The sequence below is a fragment of the Sphaeramia orbicularis genome, chromosome 4 (assembly GCF_902148855.1).
Source record: "Sphaeramia orbicularis chromosome 4, fSphaOr1.1, whole genome shotgun sequence".
Classification (NCBI taxonomy): Eukaryota; Metazoa; Chordata; class Actinopteri; order Kurtiformes; family Apogonidae; genus Sphaeramia; species Sphaeramia orbicularis.
Genome location: NC_043960.1, coordinates 50,881,682 through 50,905,054, shown reverse-complemented (window position 1 = coordinate 50,905,054; position 23,373 = coordinate 50,881,682). Strand labels below are relative to the sequence as shown.

The 23,373-nt window shown below is 40.6% G+C and overlaps 1 protein-coding gene across 1 annotated transcript in view; it reads left to right on the top strand.

Annotated features, from left to right (window-relative positions):
• The window catches only part of obscna (obscurin, cytoskeletal calmodulin and titin-interacting RhoGEF a), a 147,574-nt gene that overhangs the window by 81,164 nt on the left and 43,037 nt on the right, over window positions 1-23,373 (top strand). Inside the window, 15 exon segments of the mRNA XM_030131617.1 lie at window positions 2,772-2,866; window positions 2,981-3,093; window positions 3,261-3,461; window positions 5,182-5,264; window positions 6,207-6,380; window positions 9,532-9,691; window positions 9,800-9,901; window positions 11,463-11,627; window positions 11,749-11,907; window positions 12,035-12,212; window positions 16,871-16,984; window positions 17,079-17,246; window positions 19,329-19,431; window positions 19,519-19,648; window positions 19,749-19,854. Coding sequence (XP_029987477.1) covers window positions 2,772-2,866; window positions 2,981-3,093; window positions 3,261-3,461; window positions 5,182-5,264; window positions 6,207-6,380; window positions 9,532-9,691; window positions 9,800-9,901; window positions 11,463-11,627; window positions 11,749-11,907; window positions 12,035-12,212; window positions 16,871-16,984; window positions 17,079-17,246; window positions 19,329-19,431; window positions 19,519-19,648; window positions 19,749-19,854 — 2,051 coding nt within the window.

The window sequence follows — 23,373 nt, the reverse complement described above, 5'->3', positions numbered from 1 at the left end:
ATATTAAGTGTTGGTTCTTTACCTCTTCATCCTGAGCAGTTGGTTGATATAAGAGGCCCCGATGAAGACTGTGTTATTGTCCCTGTTGGTAATGAGGGATTTTTGTGTTTGAGTTCCTGAGACATTATTTCTGGTGTTTGTTTACATTGTGTATATTTCAAGAGCACTGACCATCAGTTATCTGTGACAGTCTTTTTCCTATGTATTAGTTCACCGGCCGATAGGCCATGAGCTATTGTGAAGGTGCTGTGTCCGGCATTGTTTGTCTTCATTAGCAATTTCTTCAAACATCTTCTCAGACTAAACTACTGGTTGGATTCATTTCAAATTTTATATGTACCTTCCTTTGAACAATGTCGACAAAGTTTTTTTTTCACGGTTTTGAGAAATTCCAATTTTTTAATTCTTTGATGAATTTTTGAAATATTAAAAATGTGCTTTTACTTTTAATGGTCCATATTTTGATGGTTTATAACATGTAAATGGTTCCAGATATCAATGTAGTTCCGGTTGATAACTGATAGGAAGTCATATATGGACTTTCATTTAATTAATTGAATTTTCCTTCAGTGAAAGTACCACCCACTCCTATTTGTCAGGTGGCTTAATGCCATTATTCAAATTTTTTGTTACCAGGTGGCTTAAAGCATCATATTGTGCATGAAGTTTCTTCAGAATCTAACAAAGGATTTTAGCCTAGGAGCCCACAAGACATTTCAAAAATTTCTCCCAAAACACACAGCTTCATGTGGTCAGCATCTAAGAACAAATATTGCTTTTCAGGAGTCTCAAGAATAAAACTGATGACAATATGTAATTTTTTAGGCAATTGAGTGAGCTGAATCTGATTTTAATTTGTGCAGTTGGCATTAAGCATATCGCATTTTAACTGTGATATACATGTCATGCTGCCTGATAGAAATAATATATATAACAACGACTGGATAGCTCAGTGCTCACCACTAATTTTGGGGCAGAAGGTCAGGGGTTCGAATCCCAGCAGGAGCGAAACATGTATCCAGGTGGGCCCTTTGGGCAAGGCCCTTTACATTATATGCTAATACCTAGAAATCAGGCAGACTGGCTTGGACGTACCGCGCAGGTTAACAAGGTCCGCCTCAGGTGTTGAGGAACCAGGACACCCTGAGGTCAAATCGGCTACTGGAACAAGTCATTCAATATATGTCCAGACTGACAAGATGGTGATGGCCAATCGGCCTGACATAGTGGTGGTCGATAAACATTAGAAGACAGTGGTAGTGATACATGTAGCAATCCCAAGTGATAGCCACATCAGAAAGAAATACCTCACGAAATATTAAGGGCTGAAAGAGGAGATAAAGGGGAGAGAAAATGTGGGATGTGAAGGTGACAGTGGTACCGATAGTGATGGGGGCACCAGGGGCAGTCAACCCTAAGTTGAGTGGATGGCTCCAGCAGATACCAGAAATAACATCTGAGCTCTATGTTCTAAAGAGCACAATCCTGCACAGAACTCTCCGGCTCCCAGGCCTCTGGTAGAAGACCCAAGCCTGAAGGAGGCACTGCCCATGTGGGCGAGAACACAGTTATATATATATAGATCTTTGGTTCACAAAATAACCTTTCTTTCACCTATATCACTGGTACTGAATATGTTGGAAGAAAAATTTCCAGGGGCTCCTAGGTTAATATACTTTCATAGAGAGGGACATATTGTGCAAAAAATGGTGCTTTTATCCAGCCAGTAACAGTAATTTCACTAAGCCACCTGACTAAATAAGGAGATTGATCTCCTGCATCAAGACCACAGGACTCAAACATAGCAGCAGAACCTGACAACCTCGCAAATTCAACTGGGTATTGATTCTGGCTAGAACATGATGCGGAGATACACATTGGAACTATTTTTGGTATTGTCCAAATGTGAGCTGACCAACTGAACTTATGTTTTTCTTAGACATAAGAGGAGTCTTGACAAAAACTTCAGGCTATTTTAGCTTTTGCTTCTTGAACAGAATCATAATGTTGAAAACTATTCAGTTTTATTAATGCCCTTACCAAACATGGCTTTCTGACATTTTTTTGTCTGAATTCTGTGAAAATTGCTTTACTTACTCTTTATTGTTCCACACCATCATGATTATTCGCTAAATCTGTATCCATTCTGATGCAACTTTTTCATCTCTCCCAAGCAATACTTTCAATATTTGTTTTTCAGTTTCTCAGCATTTCTACTCATGTTTTTAACACACAACTTGAACACGTGAATAAAAACAGCTGGATGTAAATGCATTTACTGTTAATAATTTACCAACTGATGATATTATAGTTTTGAAATGTCTATTATATGTTATATTTAGTCTTTCACTATGTATTTAAATTGTATTTAAAATGCACAAGTAGATTTATTTACATTTTTTAGAGGAATTTAGTATCAGTTTTAAGTTTAGTTTGAGGTGTTCAGGTGAGGACAGCCTTTATTTATTGAAGCTACTAACGTAGGATGACACAGAAATAGTTTAGTGATATTTACTGTTATATTATTGTCTGGGATAGGCTCCAAGTGACCCCCGTGACCCTAGTGAGGATAAAGTGGGTTCAGAAAATGGATGGATGGATTATTGTCTATTCAGTTTATATTTTATGTAAAGCCCTTTTATACTTTGACATCATGGACTATTAACACTTTTTTATTTTAGGTTTTAAGACTGTTTCAGTTTTAGTCTTGGTTTTAAATACATTATAATGACTGCGCTACCAACACACTGTATTTATGAATAATCTCATAGGGAAGTGACAAAATCTGCAGACCAAGAACCTGCCAAGGATGAACAAGAACAGATCCTAGCTCCACTGCCTCTGAAGCAGCTGCTGAAAATCAAAGGTGAGCAATGTTAATTCTTTTTGTTGATTTTAAGTTTGTTTTTTTTTGTTGTTTTACAATACTTTTAAATATAAATTACATGTGGGAAAGGATTCTTGCTATTTACTTTGTTAGGGGCTCATGAAGGCAAAATGAGGACCCCTTCTCCTAAGCACCATCGTGCCCACACACCTTTAGCAAGTACTGTTTCCGGATCAGAGTCCGAAGGGGAAGAGGACAGACAAGAGGTACTACTTTGTTCTTTTGCTACATCATGGATTTATGTGACATATTTGTTGATTTATTTCTGTGGTGTACAATATAATGTGATTTCTTTGAATTGCAACCTAACAAAATAATATTTGATATTGTGAATCTGACATAATGTAATGTTTGTCCATCATTATTTCTTCAGACATTTGAAATATATGTGGCGCGAGCTGACTGCAGCCCAAACAGTGGAAACAAGGACAGTTTCATTCTGAAAGAAGGCCAATACGTTGAGGTCCTGGATTCTGTCCTTCCCAACCGATGGCTCATTCGGACAAAACCAACAAAAACTAACCCTGCCCGACAGGGATGGGTGTGTCCGGCATATCTGGAAAAGAAAAGAAAGGTAGGATCAGTCATTACAAATCCACCCAAGTAAATCTATGTCTGTAACAGGCAAATAGTATATAGTCTTAAAAAAATAATGTATTAAGTATTTTTACATATTCTACTATAAAGTAATGTAGAGGTAAGTATTTTTGTTACTTCAGTATATTATACAGTGGTATGCTGACTTACAAGTTTAATTCATGCACACTTAGTAGTAGATCTCCTGGTGGTGGATCCTCCATGTTTCTGCTCATCATGGCAGTCTTGAGTACTGACAGGTTCCTCCTGTCAACCCCATATTTATATATCCCACCGGTCAGCTCCAGAGCCGTATGTGGTTCTTTTCACCCCTCTGCTGTGACTCCCTCTGGCTTTGGAATATTAATAATGAGTATTTAATTTAAATGTATTTTATTTTAGTTGGTTAGTTTTTTAAATCTAATTCTAAATTTTAAGATTATGGTGATATCAGGCATTATCTCCTGCTGCACAACTAAGTCTGGTTGCTGTCCAGAGGGGAGGTGCTTTGCCTTTGTTTGGAAGATGTGAAAAGACACATGCAGGAGAGCCTGTGTGTGTGTGTGTGTGTGTGTGTGTGTGTGTGTGTGTGCGCGTGCGCCCAAACACAGCAGACTGGAGCTCAGAATTTGTTTGAAATAATAAAGAAAGGTAAAGTGGTAAGGTTACCAGGGCTGAGATGAAGGATGTAGTTGGGCCAGGCTGAGTCAAAAACCAGGAGATCCAAAACACAGTTCTCAGAGCCAGGGACAGAAATCAGGTCAGGTTACCAGGACAGAAATGGAGAGATGCTGGCAGAGTTAAAAAACCATGAAGATCCAAATCACAGTTCTCAGAGTCAAGGGCAGAAAGCAGGTCAGATTAACAGGGCAGAAGTGATAAGACAGAGTCAAAAGCAGATCAAGTCAGCAACAGAACCTCAGGAACAGATGAAATGCTGGAGAGTCAGGTGAAATCCACAGACAATCTGGCAATAAGTAGCAGAGCAGGAGCTGCTTCTAGCCTGGTCCACTGATTAGATGCACCTGTCAGCAGCAGGTGAAACTCATGTTGCCGATGAGGTGAGAGAGCGGGCAGCAGCAGAGCAGACTGTGACAATATCCTTGTATTTGTTAATACAATTCATACATCATTTCCCAAACCAGCCATTTTGTGATTTCCAAGGAACATGTAAATGATGTGCATCACACAATCCACATTCACATACATTTTGACTGTTGTTTTAACTGTTTACTAGTTTTCCTCTGTGTAATGAACAGACACTACATTTCTTTTGGTAAAGTCCTTCCTTATTCACAAAGTGCTGGATGTATGATGGAATCCTATGTGATTTTCTATATTAAAAAACTTTCTGTCATCTGTACTCACTTGAATACTTGTCACTAAAGTTTAATGCTTGGTATAATAGCAAAAATATTCTCTCTGGGCACTCTGGGTTCCTCCCACTGCCCGAAGACATGCACCTCAATAGGATAGTTTGTCTAAATCAGCCATAGGTGTATTTGTAAGAGTGAATGGTTGATCATTTGTATATGTCAGCCCTCAAAAAATGAATCAGTTCTCACAATGTTTTCCTTATAAGCCTCAATTATGAATCTGATCACATTATCCACTTCCTTGGATCTGCCGGTATTTATTGCTTTGCTGTAACGTCCTCTTAACTATAAATATTAAACATTTTAGTATAAATACACATAGTAAACTGGTGTTTTCAACAGGAAACCTTCCCACAAATAAGGACGCCACAAGAGGACCTCAATGGAATTGGATCAACAGTAGAGGAGTACAGGAAAGCGTCAAGGTATGGTTTTCTACTATCATACTCTAATTACCAGAAACTTGTGATTTAGAAGCAGTCAGACTTTTAGGCCATAAGAAAATAATTATACATACTTCATAATTGTCTATTACATTATATACACTACCAGTCAAAAGTTTGGACTCACCTTCTAATTTAAATGGCATGAGATGGACCACAGATGGCCAACAAGTGCTCAGCATCACTGGGGACTCCTTCAAGACTTTTGGAAAACATTTCAGGTGACTACCTCATGAAGCTCATCGAAAGAATGCCAAGACTGTGCAAAGCAGTAATAAAAGCAAAATGTGGTTATTTTGAAGAATCTAAAATATAAAACATGCCTTGAGTTATGTCACTTTTTTAACTACATAATTCCATATGTGTTCATTTATAGTTTTGATGCCTTCAGTGATAATATACAATGTAAATTGTTATGAAAATAAAGAAAACCCAGGTGAGTCCAAACTTTTGACTGGTAGTGTACATAATCTCTTATACATATTTGGCTTAATATATGAGATAAGACAAGACAAATCTTTATTGTCATTGCACAATCATACTATGTCCACAGTGAAATTAGAGCACTGCCTCACACAGTGGAAGAGAGAACGCACGCCACAATACAATACGTAAAAGTCTATTGCTAATGGCCCACTGTCAAAAAGAAAAGCAGGTTAACAAGTCCAAGCTCAGTGTGTTCATTGATTAGGGCTATTGCCCTGTTGTAAAAACTGGTCTTGAGTCTGTCAGTGACTGCAGTTCCCTGAATATCCTGCAGAGGGCAGCAGCGCAAACACCCAGTGTCCTGGGCGTGCACAGTCCCTCAGGATACTGCTGCCCTCTTCATGCAGTGGGTGTTGTAGAGGTCCTTCAGGGACAGAAACATTGAACATATATGTCACATATCAACTGTGAATACTGTCACTTCTACTGTGTCTTTAGCCAACTCATCCAAGGCCTGATTGATGGAGAAGAGGAGTTTGTAAAGCAGATGAAGATGTTTACCTCTCGCCAGCTACATCACATCGATTCCAGTCGACACATCCCCATCAACATCCTCAACCAGAAAGAAATCATTTTCAGAAATATCAAGGAAATTGTGTTATTACATGAGAGGTAATACATGCATTCTCACAGAATTTATCATGAGTAGAATGTATTACACTTAAAATATAAGCTCTAGAGCAAATTTTGAAAAACCTTTAAAAGGACCTCTCTGTATCCATGTAAAACCCACAGAAGCTCAGCTGATACTTGTTTCTCTTTTACATAGAGTTTAAAGATAATTGAACGCTTTGAATGAATGAATGAATATTTTTATTTCAGTTATACACAAAACACATACATAAAAAATGTACAATTAACACAATTGGTAACCAGAAAAAGGTGAAGCCAGAGGCTTATTTATGCTTCTCCTACTCCCATCTTTTGAATTACCTGAAGTTGCAGCAAATAACACATTAACACAAATTAGTCTGCATTCAAAGGGCAGGGCAGGACTGCCCTTTGTCACTGGTTCTGTTCATAATTTTTATAGACAGAATTTCTAGGCGCAGCCAGGGGCCAGAGGGGGTCCGGTTTGGGGACCACAGGATTTCATCTCTGCTTTTTGCAGATGATGTTGTCCTGTTGGCCTCATTGAACTTGGACCTTCAGTGTGCGCTGGAGCGGTTTGCAGCCAAGTGTGAAGTGAATGGGATGAGGATCAGCACCTCCAAATCCGAGGCCATGGTTTGCCCTCTCTGCGTCGGTGGGGAGTCCTTGCCCCAAGTGGAGGAGTTCAAGTGCAGGGGTTGGACAAAATAATGGAAACACCTTAAAAAATCAACAAAATATAATTTAATATGGTGTAGGTCCACCTTTTGCGGCAATTACAGCCTCAATTCCCCGAGGTATTGATTCATACAACTTGTGAATTGTTTCCAAAGGAATTTTAAGCCATTCTTCAGTTAGAATACCCTCCAACTCTTTTAGAGACGATGGCGGTGGAAATCGACGTCTTACTTGAATCTCTAAAACTGACCATAAATGCTCAATAATGTTGAGGTCTGGGGACTGTGCCGGCCATACGAGATGCTCAACTTCATTAGAATGTTCCTCATGCCATTCTTTAACAATTCTAGCTGTATGGATTGGGGCATTATCATCTTGAGGTGAAGGTGTTTCCATTATTTTGTCCAACCCCTGTATCTCGGGGTCTTGTTCACAAGTGAGGGAAGGATGGAGTGCGAGATTGACAGAGGGATCAGTGCAATGTCTGCAATGATGCAGTCGCTGTATCGGTTGGTTGTGGTAAAGAAGGAGCTGAGCTGAAAGGCGAAGCTCTCGATTTATTGGTCAATCTATGTTCCTACTCTCACCTATGGCCATGAGCTTTGGGTCATGACCGAAAGGACAAAATCCCGGATACAAGCGGTCAAAATGAGTTTCGTCCCTGGGGTGGCGTCCCTGGGGTGGCACCCTATCCCTTAGGGATAGGGTGCCCAGCCACATCCCTTAGGGATAGGGTGAGGAGCTCAGTCACCAGGGAGGAGCTCAGAGTAGAGCTGCTGCTCCTCCACATCGAGAGGGGTCAGCTGAGGTGGCTCGGGCATCTGTTTCGGATGCCTCCTGGACTCCTCCCTGGGGAGGTGTTCCGGGCATGTCCCACCAGGAGGAGACCTTGGGGAAGACCCAGGACACGCTGGAGAGACTACATCTCTCGGCTGGCCTGGAAAGGCCTCGGGGTCTCCCTGGAATAGTTCGAGGAGGTGTCTGGGGAGAAGGAAGTCTGGGCATCCCTGCTTAGACTGTTGCCTCCACGACCTGGCCCCGGATAAGTGGTAGAAAATGGATGGATGGATAGTCTACATTCAGTTTCTTAAGTCACTTAGAGATTATTGTACTTTCATAGCCCTTGAGAATTTGACAAATTAAAGCTTTTTTAAAACTCGACAACGAGGTACACAACTCAATTCATCTTTCAGTTGATTCCATAATTTGACACCTATGACAGAAACACAGCAATATTTAATATTTGTTCTTACTTTACATGTTTCAAACACAAACATCCCTCTTAAATTATAATTCCCCTCTCTTAACTTTAAAATGTTTTGTATACAAACAGGAAGACTTTTGCTCTTAGCACGAAACATAATTTTCATTGTTTTGAAGTATACAATATCAGGAAATTTTAATATACCAGATCCTACGAAAAATGGATTACTTGATTGAAGATAACCCGCTTTATTTATTACTCTAATAGCTTTTTTTTGGAGTTTGATTATAGGGTCTATGTTAGTTTTATACACATTGCCCCAAAAGTTCCACACAGTATGACATAATATGGCATTACAAGTGAACAATACAGTATGTGCAAACATTTCTTGTTTAAAAAATCTCAAGTTTTATAAATTGCAACAGCCTTGGACATTTTATGTTTGATTTATTCTATTTGTAGTTTCTAACTGAGTTGATGGTCAATAATCACTCCTAAAAATTTCTTGTCTTGCAATTACTCTTTGTATGTATATTTGCCCAATCTGATTGGTGTAGTGTGTGCAGAGGGGATTCATGGATGTGTGAGATAAATCTAGTGCCATTTCACTGAGTAGAAGCAAAGCTGGCTCCCCATAGGGGGCAATGCAATCTGCTGATCGTTACAGACCACTTGTTTGGATAAAAACAGGGTTGTAGTAACCTCTCTATGATACCAATGTTGCATAGAACCGTCATTTGTGTCCTAATGATCATTGACTGATGATCTATTGAGCTGCGAAGTGCCAATCTGTGAATCTTTTGTCAACTTCACAGCAATATGAGCTACTGACCCTCTCTTCAACCATGTCGGCATTAATTCTCCTGGTTTCTTATGTCTTTTATATAAAACTATAATATGACATTTGTCATTATTGTTTTGTATCCCAGACCCCTGTTAGAAATGAAACACCTGAATTCAATGTGCTTTTATCCATATAGTGTATGATTTAAGCAATTATGCTATGAGGCTAACAATATGCAGATTCTGCTTGAGTATAAATATTTTAAATAAGCTGACACAGTAGAATGTTATTGAGTTTGTGTGGTGATGAGTGATGTGAATAAATGTCACTAGTCATTTGAAACACAAGCAACTCTCAGTCACTTCGTAGCTCAGAGAAAATAAAAGATTGGAGACTCCTGATTTAAGCTGACATGGAGACTTGTGTGTCAGACTTAGTGAGTTATGGCTTAAGTACAGTTTTTCCTGTTAAGCCGAGGCTCTTGTTTCTGTCCTGTGTCTCGTCAGATTGATCCTCCCTGGCCTCAGCGCCTGCATCACAGATGATGACGTGGCCATGCATTTGATCAAACACTCTGAAGACTTTGAGAAGTATCTTCACTACATAGTGGGACAAGCACAAGCAGAGGCCTGCATTACTGACAAGAACATACAACAATTTTTCAAAGTATAACAGAAATGTGCATGTGGATATCGAATGTTTTTTGGAGTAGCAGCATCATTATATTTATGAAGTGATGTGTGTGTCTTTGATATGTCCCTCATTACACATCAGGGGTTAACAGAGTCTGGTAAACCTGAGGCTCCTGTCATGGATGTGCTGACCTTCCTCCAGAGTCCAATCGAAAGGATTCAAACCTACCAAGCATTACTGAAGGTCTGCACTTGGTTTGTTTTTGGAAATTGTGTATTGAAACTATAGACAGAAGAGCCGCTTCTACACACAAGCTGTTAAATGACTCATGCACCTTGTTTTTACCTTGTACATATCCTTAGTGTTGCATATACAGGCTGTCTATAAAGTCTCTTTACAAACAAACCTGTGGAAATGATTACAAAATGAAAATAGGCGTTGAAGTTTTTTGCCTCATTTAATACACCTCTATATGGGCACCATTAGACAGTCCCAGATCCGTTTCATTGTTGGCTGTAGCATAGCTTCATCAGTGGTGTCAATGGTACCAGTGATCTTTGGCTTCAGGTCAGTGATGTCCCATATCTTTGATCCATACACCATATCTTTAACATAACCCCATAGATAGAAATCTAGGGGAGTGAAATCTGTTGAACGAGGTGTCCAGGGAATTGGGCCATCTATTCCCCATCCCTGTGTAACTGTTGGATTTAGGAACCTACCAACATGCAGTCCCCAATGTGGTGCTGCACCATCTACCTGGAAAGTGATGGTTGGATGAGGGTTATCCAGTTGTGGTGACACATATTCAGTCCAAAGGTCAAGGTTAAAGTTTGCTGTAATTGATCTGTTGTTGAAGTAAAATGGACCGATGATGGGATTGCACATGATTCCACAATGTGATTAAAAACTTTGATAACCACTGAGTATATAGAATAAATCTGATTAACAAATCTCATCAACTGCTTTTACAATACATTTTTTAGTAAATAGTAAAGAGATTTTGTGGACGCTCTGTATGTCTTCTATCTGTAGTATAGAGTTGACTTTTTGTATATTTTCAGTATTTCTTTGTAGCTTTGTATATTGTCAGTATTTTTAGTATATATTTTCAGGCAAATTTTTGTGTGATAGTTTTTATATACAGTCTTTTTGTACTTTAAGAATCTGCTGCAAAACAGAACAGATCTGCTAAACTCATTTTCATTGTTCCGTTAACAGTGACAATAAAGATCTATTCTATTCTAAAATTCATGGGAAGGAATGCTTCTAGGACCAAAAAAAGTTTGTTCGAGGTGCTTTTTGGAAAAAGGGATTCATAAAGAAGATACCAAACTGGAAGAAAAACTCCAAGGCACTCTCTTTAAACATTAAAATGCCTTTATTACCATGGCATGGTCATACCTAGACCATCTACATCTAGATATGACCATGCCATGGTAGTAAAGGCAATGTTTATGTTTAATGTTTAAAGAGAGTGCCTTGGAGTTTTTCTTCCAGTTTGGTATCTATTCTATTCTATTCTATTCTATTCTATTCTATTCTATTCTATTCTATTCTATTCTATTCTATTCTATTCTCTTCTATTCTATTCTATTCTATTCTATTATTCTAATTACCACATAAATATCTAATTTTTCTCCTCTATTTTCATTGCTCGTCCACAACCATGCGGACCTCATCACAAAGAAATATCACAGAGAACTTGGGATATTTGCACATTATAACACTTAACTATGTTTTTTTTTTTTTTTTTGCTGTTGCCCATATTGTATGGGATGTGAATGGAAATTTGTGCTGGCAGGAGCTGATCAAAAACAAAGCCAAGAGTGGCCAGAACTGCAGTCTGTTGGAAGATGCCTTTTCCACTGTTTCCTGTCTGCCCTGGAGGTCTGACAATCTGCACCAGGTGTCCCTCATCCAGAACTACCCGACTCCTCTTAAAGCTCTTGGTGAACCGGTGCGACAGGTAATTACAGACGACGGAAAACTGGCCCTTATAGTTACAGCTCCAAATCTTTGGTGTTTTTAGGTCAGAACTAAAACTGAAAAACTTAAAAATGTACTGTTTATTGTGTTGACCCTTCCAGGGAGTCTTCTCAGTGTGGGAGGACACTCCTGAAATGAAGCCACTCTCTAGGGGGCATCAGAGACAAATGTTTCTGTTTAAGGAATGTATTGTACTGTGTAAGGTGAAAAAAGACACCAGCACCAACAGCGACACATACACCTTCAAGAACAAAATGAAGGTAAACTCTTGCATGTTTTCTTTTGCAGCTAAATCAGTAGAAAACCTGTTAGAGTCTGCTGCATTTGATGACACTTCCTTTTCTTTTTTGTAATACTCTCACACTGTCACTTTTGTTGTCCACTCAGCTAAATGATGTGGAAATAAAGGAGAGTGCTGGAGGGGATGAAAAGTGTTGGGGGTTGTGGCATGAGCACCGGGGGTCCCTGAGGAAGTACACACTGCAGTGTCGGTCTGCACTGGTCAAACTCTCATGGCTCAAGGACCTGAAGGAACTGCAACAACGTTCTACTTTGTTAAACAACAGTATGTACTGTATCTCATTAACCAAAATAGAATTGATGAGTTGTTACCAAACTATGAAATATGCACTTTCCAGGTTTTTAATTTATTTATTTATTTTTTTACTATATATTGTGTCATGAAAACTACAGAACGGCTGGAACCCACTGGCCATTCTGTTTGGTCAACTGAAACTGAGCAACTGAAAAGGGATATATAGTCAAAAATAAGATTGTCTTTTTTAAATACTGTATAAAACAGTAACTAAACAAGTGCTCATTTGATGGAGAAATACCTACAGCCCCTTTTTATGCAACTTGCCCTGAAAATAGACCTAGAAATCTGTATATTTGTGATGTCAAATGTAAACACTAACCATTTCAGGCTGCATCCATGTTAATATCACTTAAAAACTTTGTAAAACACCTCTGTCCACACTAGTGTTTTGGTAAATTTTGAAGATGAATCTCTGAACATAACATATCCAAGTGCAAGAAGCAGTTGCAGCAGCGCAAAACATCTAGCACAGCCCAGAGGTTAATCTCAGAGTTTGTTAGCTCTGTTTGTCAGTCGATGGAGGTCCAGAGTCAGGAGGCACACCACAGTGCTCAGGACCTCCTAGCTGAACCTGCTCCGAGCATAAGGAGGCACCAAGAAGCCCGTAGAGTGGAGGGCTTGCCGAAGAGGCCGCGGTTGAACCTGCCATCAACCACGGACCACAGGTGGGCGCAACTGGATGAAGACCTCAGCATCATCCTTGACAAAACCTTGAAAGGGGATGCTGTGAATAAGATCAAAACTTTGGTGGAGGCTGTGTATCAAGCATGCTACGACAGATTTGGAGTCAAGGAAGGAAAGCCTGATAAACAGCCATCAGGCCCCAGCAGAAGGCAACGCCGCATTGCCGAGATGCGTCAAGACCTGCGAGCGCTTAAGAAGAGGTGGCGGGGAGCGGAACATCAGGAAAAGGAAGCACTGAGCGAGCTAAGCTCAGAGGTGCGGAGAAACCTATTCCAGTTGCAAAGGGCGGAGGCAATTTGGAGAAGACAGAGAGAGAAACGCAGGCAGAGGAGATCATTCTTCAACAATCCGTTCCGCTACACATCTGACTTCCTTGGCCAGCCCAAGAGCGGTAGACTGGCATGTTCCAAGGAGGAAGTGGAGGATGCCGTTAAGGCAGCGCATAGCAACCCCAGCAGGGATCTACCACTGGGAGAGTGCCCCTTCCCAATTCCAAAGCTTAATCCAAGCACCCCTTTCAACATGGCAGACTTCACTTTTGAAGAAGTGAGGTCAGTGGTGAGGCGGGCTCGTGCGGGATCTGCTCCTGGTCCATCAGGGACGTCATATAAGATCTACAAGAACTGCCTACAACTGCTAAGGAGGTTGACCATACTCCTGCGCACACTGTGGAAGAAGAAGCAGGAACCCTGGCTGTGGACACTCGCAGAGGGCTGCTTCATTCCCAAGGAGCTGAATTCATCAAGCCTCGAACAGTTCAGAGAGATTTCCCTGCTGGACGTTGAGGGGAAGGTCTTCTGGGCAATTATTGCAAGAAAGTTAACCTCATATTTACTTAGTAACGGCTACGTCGACACAAGTGTCCAGAAAGGAGGAGTACTGGGTTACTCTGGATGCCTGGAGCACACATCGGTAATCAGCCAGATCATCAAGGAAGCGAAGAGGAACAAGAAGACTCTCTCAGTGGTCTGGCTTGATCTCGCCAAGGCTTACTCGAACGTACCGCACCAGCTCATCTGCAAGGCATTGGAACATTACCAAGTACCACCAGAAGTCATCAAGCTGGTGATGTCTCATATGGGCTTGCTACAAATGAGGTTCAGCGTGCAGGGTTTTACCACCAAGTGGCAGAGGTTGGAAAAAGGGATCATGGCTGGCTGCACCATATCAGTCTCCCTGTTTGTGGCAGCTATGAACCTGCTAATTAAAGCAGGAGAGTCACAGTGTAAAGGACCAATGGCAGGGGATGGGACAAGGCATCTAGCCTGCAGAGCCTTCATGGACGACATCACTGTGATGACTCCATCCATTCTTGGGACACGATGGATCCTGAGTTCACTGGAGAAGATGGCCACCTGGGCCCGCATGCAGTTCAAGCCTAGTAAATCCAGAAGCTTGTGCCTCCTGAATGGAAGTCTGTCAAATAGCACCTTCAGCATCCAGGGGTCGGAGATTCCGACCATTCAGGAGGAGCGAATCCGCTGCTTGAGGAAGAGCTATGACAGCACTCTGAAGGACAGGGGGAACCTTGAGGATACCTTGGCCCAACTAAAGGAGTGGCTAAGGAGAATCGACAAGAGTCTGCTGCTGGGCAGGTTCAAGGTGTGGTGCTTCCAGTATGGCATCATACCAAGACTCCAGTGGCCATTTCTGCTCTATGACTTCCCTATGACCAAAGTTGAAGCAATGGAGAGAGTCTGTAGCAGGTTTATCCGGAAATGGCTGGGCGTCCCTCCAGCTTTCAGCTCAGTCAACTTATACAGCAAGTCATCAGTACTCCGGTTACCATGCTCCTCTGTCATAGAAGAATTTAAGGCCACCAAAGCAAGGGCAGCGTGCACGCTTTTAATCTCCAGGGACGCAAAAGTTAGGCATGCAAGCTCTGCCATTAACTGCGGCAGGAAGTGGAAACCCCTTGAAGCGGTGAAGGAAGCAGAAGCCTACTGGAGGCATCAAGAAATCGTGGGCACTGTGTGTCGGGGACGGCTAGGGCTTGGCGACTACAGAATCAAGAGCTGGTCAAAAAGCAACACACAAGGCAGAAGGGACTTGGTGGTGCGAAGGGTGCGGGATACAGCTGAAGAAGACCGTCGAATTAAAGCGGCGGGGCAGGGCTCCCAGGCACGCTGGACGCAGTGGGAAGAGGCGCTCGAGAGACCACTGTCTTGGAAAGAGCTCTGGATTACTGACCAAGGCAAGCTGAACTTCCTGCTGCATGCTGTGGCTGATCTCCTACCCACACCAAGCAATTTGAAGATCTGGGGCAAGGAGCAAGAAGCATCCTGTAGTCAGTGCGGCGCCAAACTCTGCACACTGAACCACATTCTGACCAGCTGCCCAAAAGCTCTTGCAGACGGGCACTATAGGTGGAGGCATGACAAAGTCCTCACCAAGGTCGCCAAGTGGGTCGAACTGCAGAGAAACATTACCAACAAACAGCCACTAGCACCACCAAGGGTCATAAGCTTCCATCCAGAGGGCAGTAAGGTCCCGAAGGGAAAAAGACCTGACAGCCTACCATCTATTCTACACCGCGCAACGGATTGGGAGTTGCACGTGGACCTCAAGAAGAAGTTGGTCTTTCCTCAGGAGGTAGTGGCAACTACCCACCGACCGGATATGATCCTTCTTTCTAAGCGCTCAAAGTCCATCATTCTAGCCGAACTCACTGTTCCCTGGGAAGACAGGCGAGCCATATCTCACCAGGCAAAGAAGGCTAAGTACCAGGACATAGTGGAAGAGGTGACCCTCGCGGGGTGCCATGCCACCCTCTACCCAATCGAGGTCGGTGCTCGGGGTTTTCCCGCCACATCTATGCCAAGTTTTCTGCAGAAGATCGGGCTTAATCCCAAGCAACTGCAGAAGGCCATCAGGGAGATAGCCACAGTAGCCGAAACCAGTTCTAGGTGGCTGTGGCTGTCAAGGGATCGTAGCTGGACCCCTTCTGCAGGTGAAGGCTAACTCAGCCTTTGCTGCCCCACTCAGGAGAGGTGTAGAGGTTAAGGGGCGAAACACCTGTGACCCTGAGATACCTGCTGAGGATGCAGAAGGGGTCCCTAGGAACACCACTACACACCACCAGCTTGAACCACAACATCCTTAGTTGCTACTCCAGTCTCTGCTTGTAGCAAAGCACCTTTGATGTTTACTTCATCATATTTGAAACACATCATGATTAAAGGGACACCTGCTTTGAAATTGTTTACTTGCACAAAAATCAGCAATAGAAATTAGACAAACAGCTGTAATTCAGTATCCATGCTGAATTAACAGCTGGTAGTCTGGGTCTAGTCTAGGTCTAATTTTTGTCCATAAATGTCACATGAAAGAGGTTCTATGAATCAGAGATGGATATATACATAGTTACTAGTGAGCCCATAATTTGTCTATGTCAATGTCATAGAGACTCAGCTTTGGTTCATTCTAGATTAGAAACTAAAACAGGATAAATAACATTTCTGAAAGTTTGTTTTTTGGGAGGTTAAAATGTTGGAGTTTTGTGGATGCTAGCTGTACATATAGCAAGATATACATTTTAAAACATACACTGGTGTGAACATTAGCTTCAGTCAGTCCTCCAGAATCACCACCACGTCACACCAGATCCATTAACATGATTGTAACCAGGGCACTGACAAAAAAGAGGTGAGGGGAATAGCACATCATCTGTATTTAATATAACAGACATTCACATTCAGAGAGCTGAAAATGAGGAGTATAAATGGATGATAGAATCAATGATCTATAAGTTATTTTGATCTGTGTGTTACCTTAAACCTTCTTAGGTCATTGTAGTGACTTATAGTGGTATGTTAACTGTTAGCAATATGTTCCCTTTAAAGCAGCAATTTGGTGTTTATCTCACACTTGTTTTTTTGATGAACACAGAAAATGTTCATCACTTTGGCATGTGACCTATCTATCTTGATATGTGTCAACAGACCCGCCAGTGTTTGAATCACCTTTGTCAGACTGCACAACAAAGATAGGACAGACAATCAAACTCACCTGTAAGGTCACAGGATCCCCCAAACCAAACATCAGCTGGTTTAAAGGTCAGAGCAAGTGTCTTTTATTTCCAAATGAGCACATCATCTCTTCTACTGTTCATGTGTTGTTCTTTGAGTAAATGTGGTGTTTACACCTTAGATGGTCTTCCTTTGGAGGACGATCCCCGTCACATCATTACAGCAGACCGGACAGGTACATGCAGCCTCATCTTGGACAGCCTCACTGCTGACGACTCTGGACAGTATGTGTGTTATGCTTCCAACTCCATGGGCTCAACTGGCTCTCTGGCTAAGGTTGTAGTGCAAGGTGAGTACTGTCATATTTCAGAGCTTCACCTGGTATGCAATACTTCATCTTACATTTATTACATACTGGCCTCATAATGGCAATAATATGAGATAACTGTTTTATTCTGCATAGCATAATACAAATACCTATTAATAAACAGTTAGATAAAATGGACAGAAATAACTTATTATCCTTATGTCAACATTATTGAAAGGCAGTGTGGACAAATTTCTCAGGGGGGGCAACTGTTGTGATGATGGCTAAGATGACCCATTCAATGGGTAAAATAATAATAAAGACAGCTAACGTTACAGTGTTACATTACATTGCTTAATTTGGTTTTCCTGTTAAACCAGTAGATGACAACACCAGACATAAATTGTACATACTGTACAGTAATTTTGTATAGTTGTGTCAAGTTAAATGTCTCAAATACAATAAATTTGGTACAACAATAAAACACTCCTACCGTGGCCATCAACGGACAAATTGTCATCTACTAGTTTGCCCATGACTGTTAGCACAGTCTGTAATTTATAGCCATCATAGATGCCATGGCGATAATCAAATCTAGTTATACTATCATCAAAACTGTAATTAATCAAATCTTTCCAGAACATATTCAGCATATATTTGGCTGGCAATCTGCAGTCAGTACAACTATTTACATTTCAACATTTGGAGAGGACAACATAACACAGCTCACCATTTAATAACACATTCACTCATCACTTGTATTGAAATTTTGCTCACCTCTCTTTCAAGCATGCAAAGTGATCAGTTACCCACTCATAGAAATCAGGCATGTTCCTGACAAGTTCTCTCTCCATGGAAAGCATGGCCAACGCATTCAGACGTTCCTATCGCATTTTATTTCTCAGGAAGGTCTTGATTCTCTTTAAGGTGGCGAAACACCTCTCAGCTTCGATCTTGCAAAATCACGATGGGGCAAGCCCTCCCAGAGCCCATAGACATGAATTGTAGGGTCCAAAATTTGAAAAAAAAAGAATTTCAACATGCAAGTCTATGAGAGTGCCTGGGGCGATTTTAAATCTGACTGAAATCGCCCCAAGGGGGCAGGGCTGCTGGTTGGAAAGTGACATTCAGGTGGCTGAATGTCACAGTGATATTCAGGCTGCTGATTAGACGATAATATTCAGACTTAGACCGGCAAAAGAAACTTTTTTTTCATGTGGCTTACGTAGGGCAATGTATTATTGCCCGCTATGGGCCAGCTGCCCCTGTTAAAAGGACAAATACAAGTGTACATACAAGGATAGTAAGTATAATTAAATCAATCAATCACTTCTTAAATTAATTCAAGATTATTAATTAAGTGTTTCAGCTGTGCTATCAATCAATCAGTCAATCAATCAATCAGTCAAATTGTATTTATAGAGCCCATAACAAAAGTTATCTCATGACACTACATTTAGAGTTTGTCTAAACCAGACTCTTAAGCCAATTCAGTGTTTTATGAGACTGATACTAAAATGGTGGCTTTTAATCACTTACTTAACTAAGCAGCTGAACTACTTAACTTAAAGCACTAGCATAACTAATTCAACCAAATATCTTTACCAACAACTTAATTAGTTCAATTACTAGGCAACTAAGCAAATTATCAATTTAACTAAATTTAATTAAATTCAACTACATTAACAAGCATAACTAATCAACCAACTAACTTAACTAGCTAACGAAACATAACCAGTTAACTAATTTAACCAATTTAACTACTTTAGTTAACCAAAGTAACTAACTTAACTAACCAACTAACTTAAGTAGCTAACTTAGCTTAACTAGTTAATGTTTTAAGTATAATAACTAACTAAATTAACTATCTTAACAACTAACAAAATTTTGAAACTCTACTTAGAACCTTCTTAAGATCCAACAGCGCAAAATGTAAATTCTTGCCATTTTTCAACTGGTTTTAAAATTTTGATCAGGTGTGTATTTGTGTATTGACCCTAGCAGGGCAAGTCACTCAGAATTAAGCTGTTATGTCACTGAAAAATCATTATCGTATTAGTCCTACATTGATGACTACAATTTGCCCATTTCTAATTGTAAAATGAGTTTTCTGTATTTTTTCAGCCCCACCTAGATTCATGAGTCGGCTGGAAAGTGTGTGTTTAATAGATGGTGAAGATATCATTTTCACTTGTTCTACACTCACTACTCCTTTACCACGAGTCAGGTACAGTATGTACAGTACTCTAGGAGTAAAACTGGGTGTGTGTTTGGTCACTGTTTGTGCCAATGCGTCTATCTGTGGAAATGGCAGGTGGTTAAAGGGTGGCAGAGAACTGACTAACCAGCATAAATACTCAATCCTGAACGATGTTCGCAGCGGAATCCTGAGCCTCACGGTCATCAGAGCAACAGAGGCAGATATTGGACAATATGAGTGTGAGGTATGATACCCCTATGTACTGTATTTCTGAAACCTGGACACATTATCAGCTTTAAAGCCCTGCTTTAAGACAGATCATCAAATGTTTATGTTTTGTTTAGCTCTGGAATGAGTTTGGCTGCGTGAAGTGCAAGGCAGGTCTGTGTCCCGCTTACGTGCCTCCGATTGACATTGAAATCGACCAACCACAAGACTTGCCTCCTAAAGGTAGGACTAGCAGAGCAGCTGAAGGTAAATACCCTCCACACAGGACAGAAAAGGTTTGGATGGGGATTTGCCCCACTTTCAGTGGTTTAATTGTGTCTGTGAACATATTAAGCACATGCCATTGTCTGGTTTCACTTCAGTCAACTTCACTTGATCGTTGTTTGCCTCACATCATGTGACATATGTTTACTTCCAAACAAACTGAAACACTATGCATCAGTCTCCTCTTCTGACCACTACCAATCATCCAAACATGGTTAAACCATTTAGAGATTTACTGACCTTTTCCCCATTTCACACATCCTTACATCGTAAGTACTTCCATCCATAATACTCATCACCAGAATCCCAGAGGTTATGAAATGGTGTATGAGTTGTAACCCAGCAGGAATTACTGGCTACCATTCAATATAGACACCATACTGTTCTTCACCTCACTGATGCATTAATTGTATGGAATGTTTTTGTATGTTTTTTCACCATGTTTCCATTTCCACATAGGGCATGGATTAAGACTGATTGTTTTAGGGCCTTTACGATCTTAAGATCAGTCAGAGATCTGGAAATCAAAGAGAACAACTCAGATAACTGAAGAGACAGTATTGAAATGCTAAACTTAACTGAGATATACAGTAGTTTGTAGCATAGCTGTCTGTGGCAACGTTCCAGTGGAAAATTATAATCTGTTGATAATAGTGATGTTTTCTATCACCCATTATAATGTCTCACTGCACTGTGTGGTGATTTTATACTGTTGTGTTAATGCACTGCCTCTCACGCGTACCACAGCAGGATTTAGTGAGTAATTCCTAACATTTTTCCTCCATCAAGGAAGTCATGCAAGCAGTGTTTAATCTTAACAGAAGTAGTCACATGATTTGTATCCCTTTCCACGCAGTTTAGGCTGAAAGGCCATGCATCCTTTTTTTTTTCCTGAAACAAATTTCTCCACTCCTCAATGAAAATGACTGCCCTTAGCCAATTAACAGCTAAATTAAGAACTGTGGTTCTTTTTTACCATTACATCTAGGAGGGATTTTGAGTTAAAGTGAGCCATTCAATGTATGAGGAGATCATTAGGGGTTATCACTGCCTTGACTGCAGGAAAAAATAAAACTTTGTTTTGGGTTGTTGTTACAGTGTGCTGTTTTCAAATGCGTGTTGTAAGCCTCTGTTATGCCTTCATACATAAACATAACGTGCTGCAGACTTTTTATACCTCTCTGCCAAATATAGTGTAAGATTCTGTTGAAAGTTACTGCCCTATAGGCTCTATAGGTGACCTATTTTCAATAGGTTTCTGCTCCATGCCAAGATGCATCCACAGTATAAATTTAGTGCAAATATCTCAGTGGATTCTTCAGATAGTGCAATTATGTCATTGAATGGACAGACAGATAGACAGACAGGCAGATGACAAAATGATTACAATATACCTTCGGCCAGAAGTTGGCTGAGGGGTAAAAAATGAATGCTGAAAAAATTGAGTCCACTTGAAGTGGTATGAAACACTTGTGGCAGGGTTGACACACCACCACAGAGAAAGTTTGTCTTGTAAACATTTTCATTCCTAAGGGATTGTGGTCACTTTCAGAGGCAGGCGACAAATGAGATACACTCCTGATCAAAATTTTAAGACCAGTTGAAAAATTGCATGAATTTACATTTTGCTCTGTTGGATCTCAAGGCAAGGCAAATTTATTTGTAGCTATAGCACAATTCATACACAGGGTAATTTACAGTACTTTACAAAAATGGCAAAAAGACAAGTTAAAAACATACAATTTAAACATGAACAATAAAGCATAAATAATAATCAATTAAAATAAAGTAAAAGAGAAGAGTGTCGATAGAACCCTTTCAGTTGTTCTATGCACAGTTGAACAGAGCTGTTTTCAACCTGGACTTTAACATTGTCAGAGTAGAAGCCTGTCTCACGTCATCAGGAAGACTGTTCCAGAGTTTAGCTGCAGGGAACTGAAACACAGCTTCATCGTGTTTAGTCCTAACTCTGGGCACCAGCAAAAGACCAGTCCCTGAGGTTTCAGGGTCCCAGATAGTTCATATGGGACCAACATGTCAGAGATGTACTTTGGTGCCAGACCATGGACAGACTTATTACCAGCAGAGCTGTTTTAAAGACTATTCTCTGAGCGACAGGAAGCCAGTACAGAGACCTGAGCACAGGACTAATATGGTCGTACTTCCTGGTTCTAGTCAGGACCTGAGCTGCAGCATTCTGGATGTACTGCAGCTGTCTTACAGCTTGTTTAGAGAGTCCAGTGTGAAGGCCGTTATAGTAGTCTAACCTGCTAGAGATAAATTTATGGATAAGTCTCTCTAAGTCTGGTTTAGACAATAAACCTTTGATTCTGGCAATGTTTTTGAGATGGTAAGAGGCTGATGATGTTATTGATTTAATGTGGCTGTTAAAGTTTTGGTCTGAGTCCATTACCCATAGACTTCTAACCTGATTTTTAGCTTTTAAAGTAAGGGATTCAAGATGACTGCTGACAGCTTCTCTTGGTTTTTGTGGACCAAAGACAATGACTTCAGTCTTGTCTGAGTTTAGAGAAAGTTGTTTTGCATCCACACAGTGATCTGTTGGAGGCAGTGACAGATTAAGTTCATTAAGGTTCTAAGTAGAGTTTCAAAATGCAAAAAAAAGAAATTGGAGTGACACAAAAGCAATTTATTGAAAACAATTAAACTGAAACAGGCTGTTCATCAACCAATCAAAAGTTTACGACCACAGCCTTTAAAAGCCAAAATCTGTGCAAAAATGTGGATTTAATGTCATTTTCTGTCAGGTATTCACAGTGTCATGACCTCCTGATGGGAAAGGCAAAAAAGCTTTCTCTCTTTCAACGTGGTCGGATTGTTGAGCAAGGCCTCTCACAATGCGCCATCGCTGCTGAAGTTGGACGCAATAAGACAGTCATTTTGAATTTCTTAAAAGATCCTGAGTGTTGTGGAAAAAAAAAGTCAAGTGGTAGACCCAAAAAAATGTCACCGGTGCTGAGCCGGAGGATCTGATTGGCTGTTGATCAAGACACAGGATGATCCTCGACCCAAATTAAGGCCGTTACTGGGGCCGACTGCAGCCCAATAACCATCAGACGACATCTGTGAGAGAAAGGCTGTAAGAACAAAAAACATATTGTTGCCACTATAAATAATGCTGAGGAACAGCCTATTTCAGTTCAATTATTGTTTTTAATAAGTTGCGTACTCAGTTTTTTTTTGTCTCATTCCCATTTCTTCTTTTTGCATTTTCAAACTCTACTTTGAACCTTTTTAAGATCCAACAGTGCAAAATGTGAATTCTTACAATTTTTCAACTGGTCTTAAAATTTTGATCAGGAGTGTATTTGACCTTTAATAGTACAGTGTGTCATGGCCTGGCTCAATACCATAACAAAAGAAGACTAAACACACCAAGAACAATTAAGCAACTTTCATTGTAAATGATCAAAGTCTGGACTGTTTTACCACATAGCCCAAATGAGCAGGGAGAGA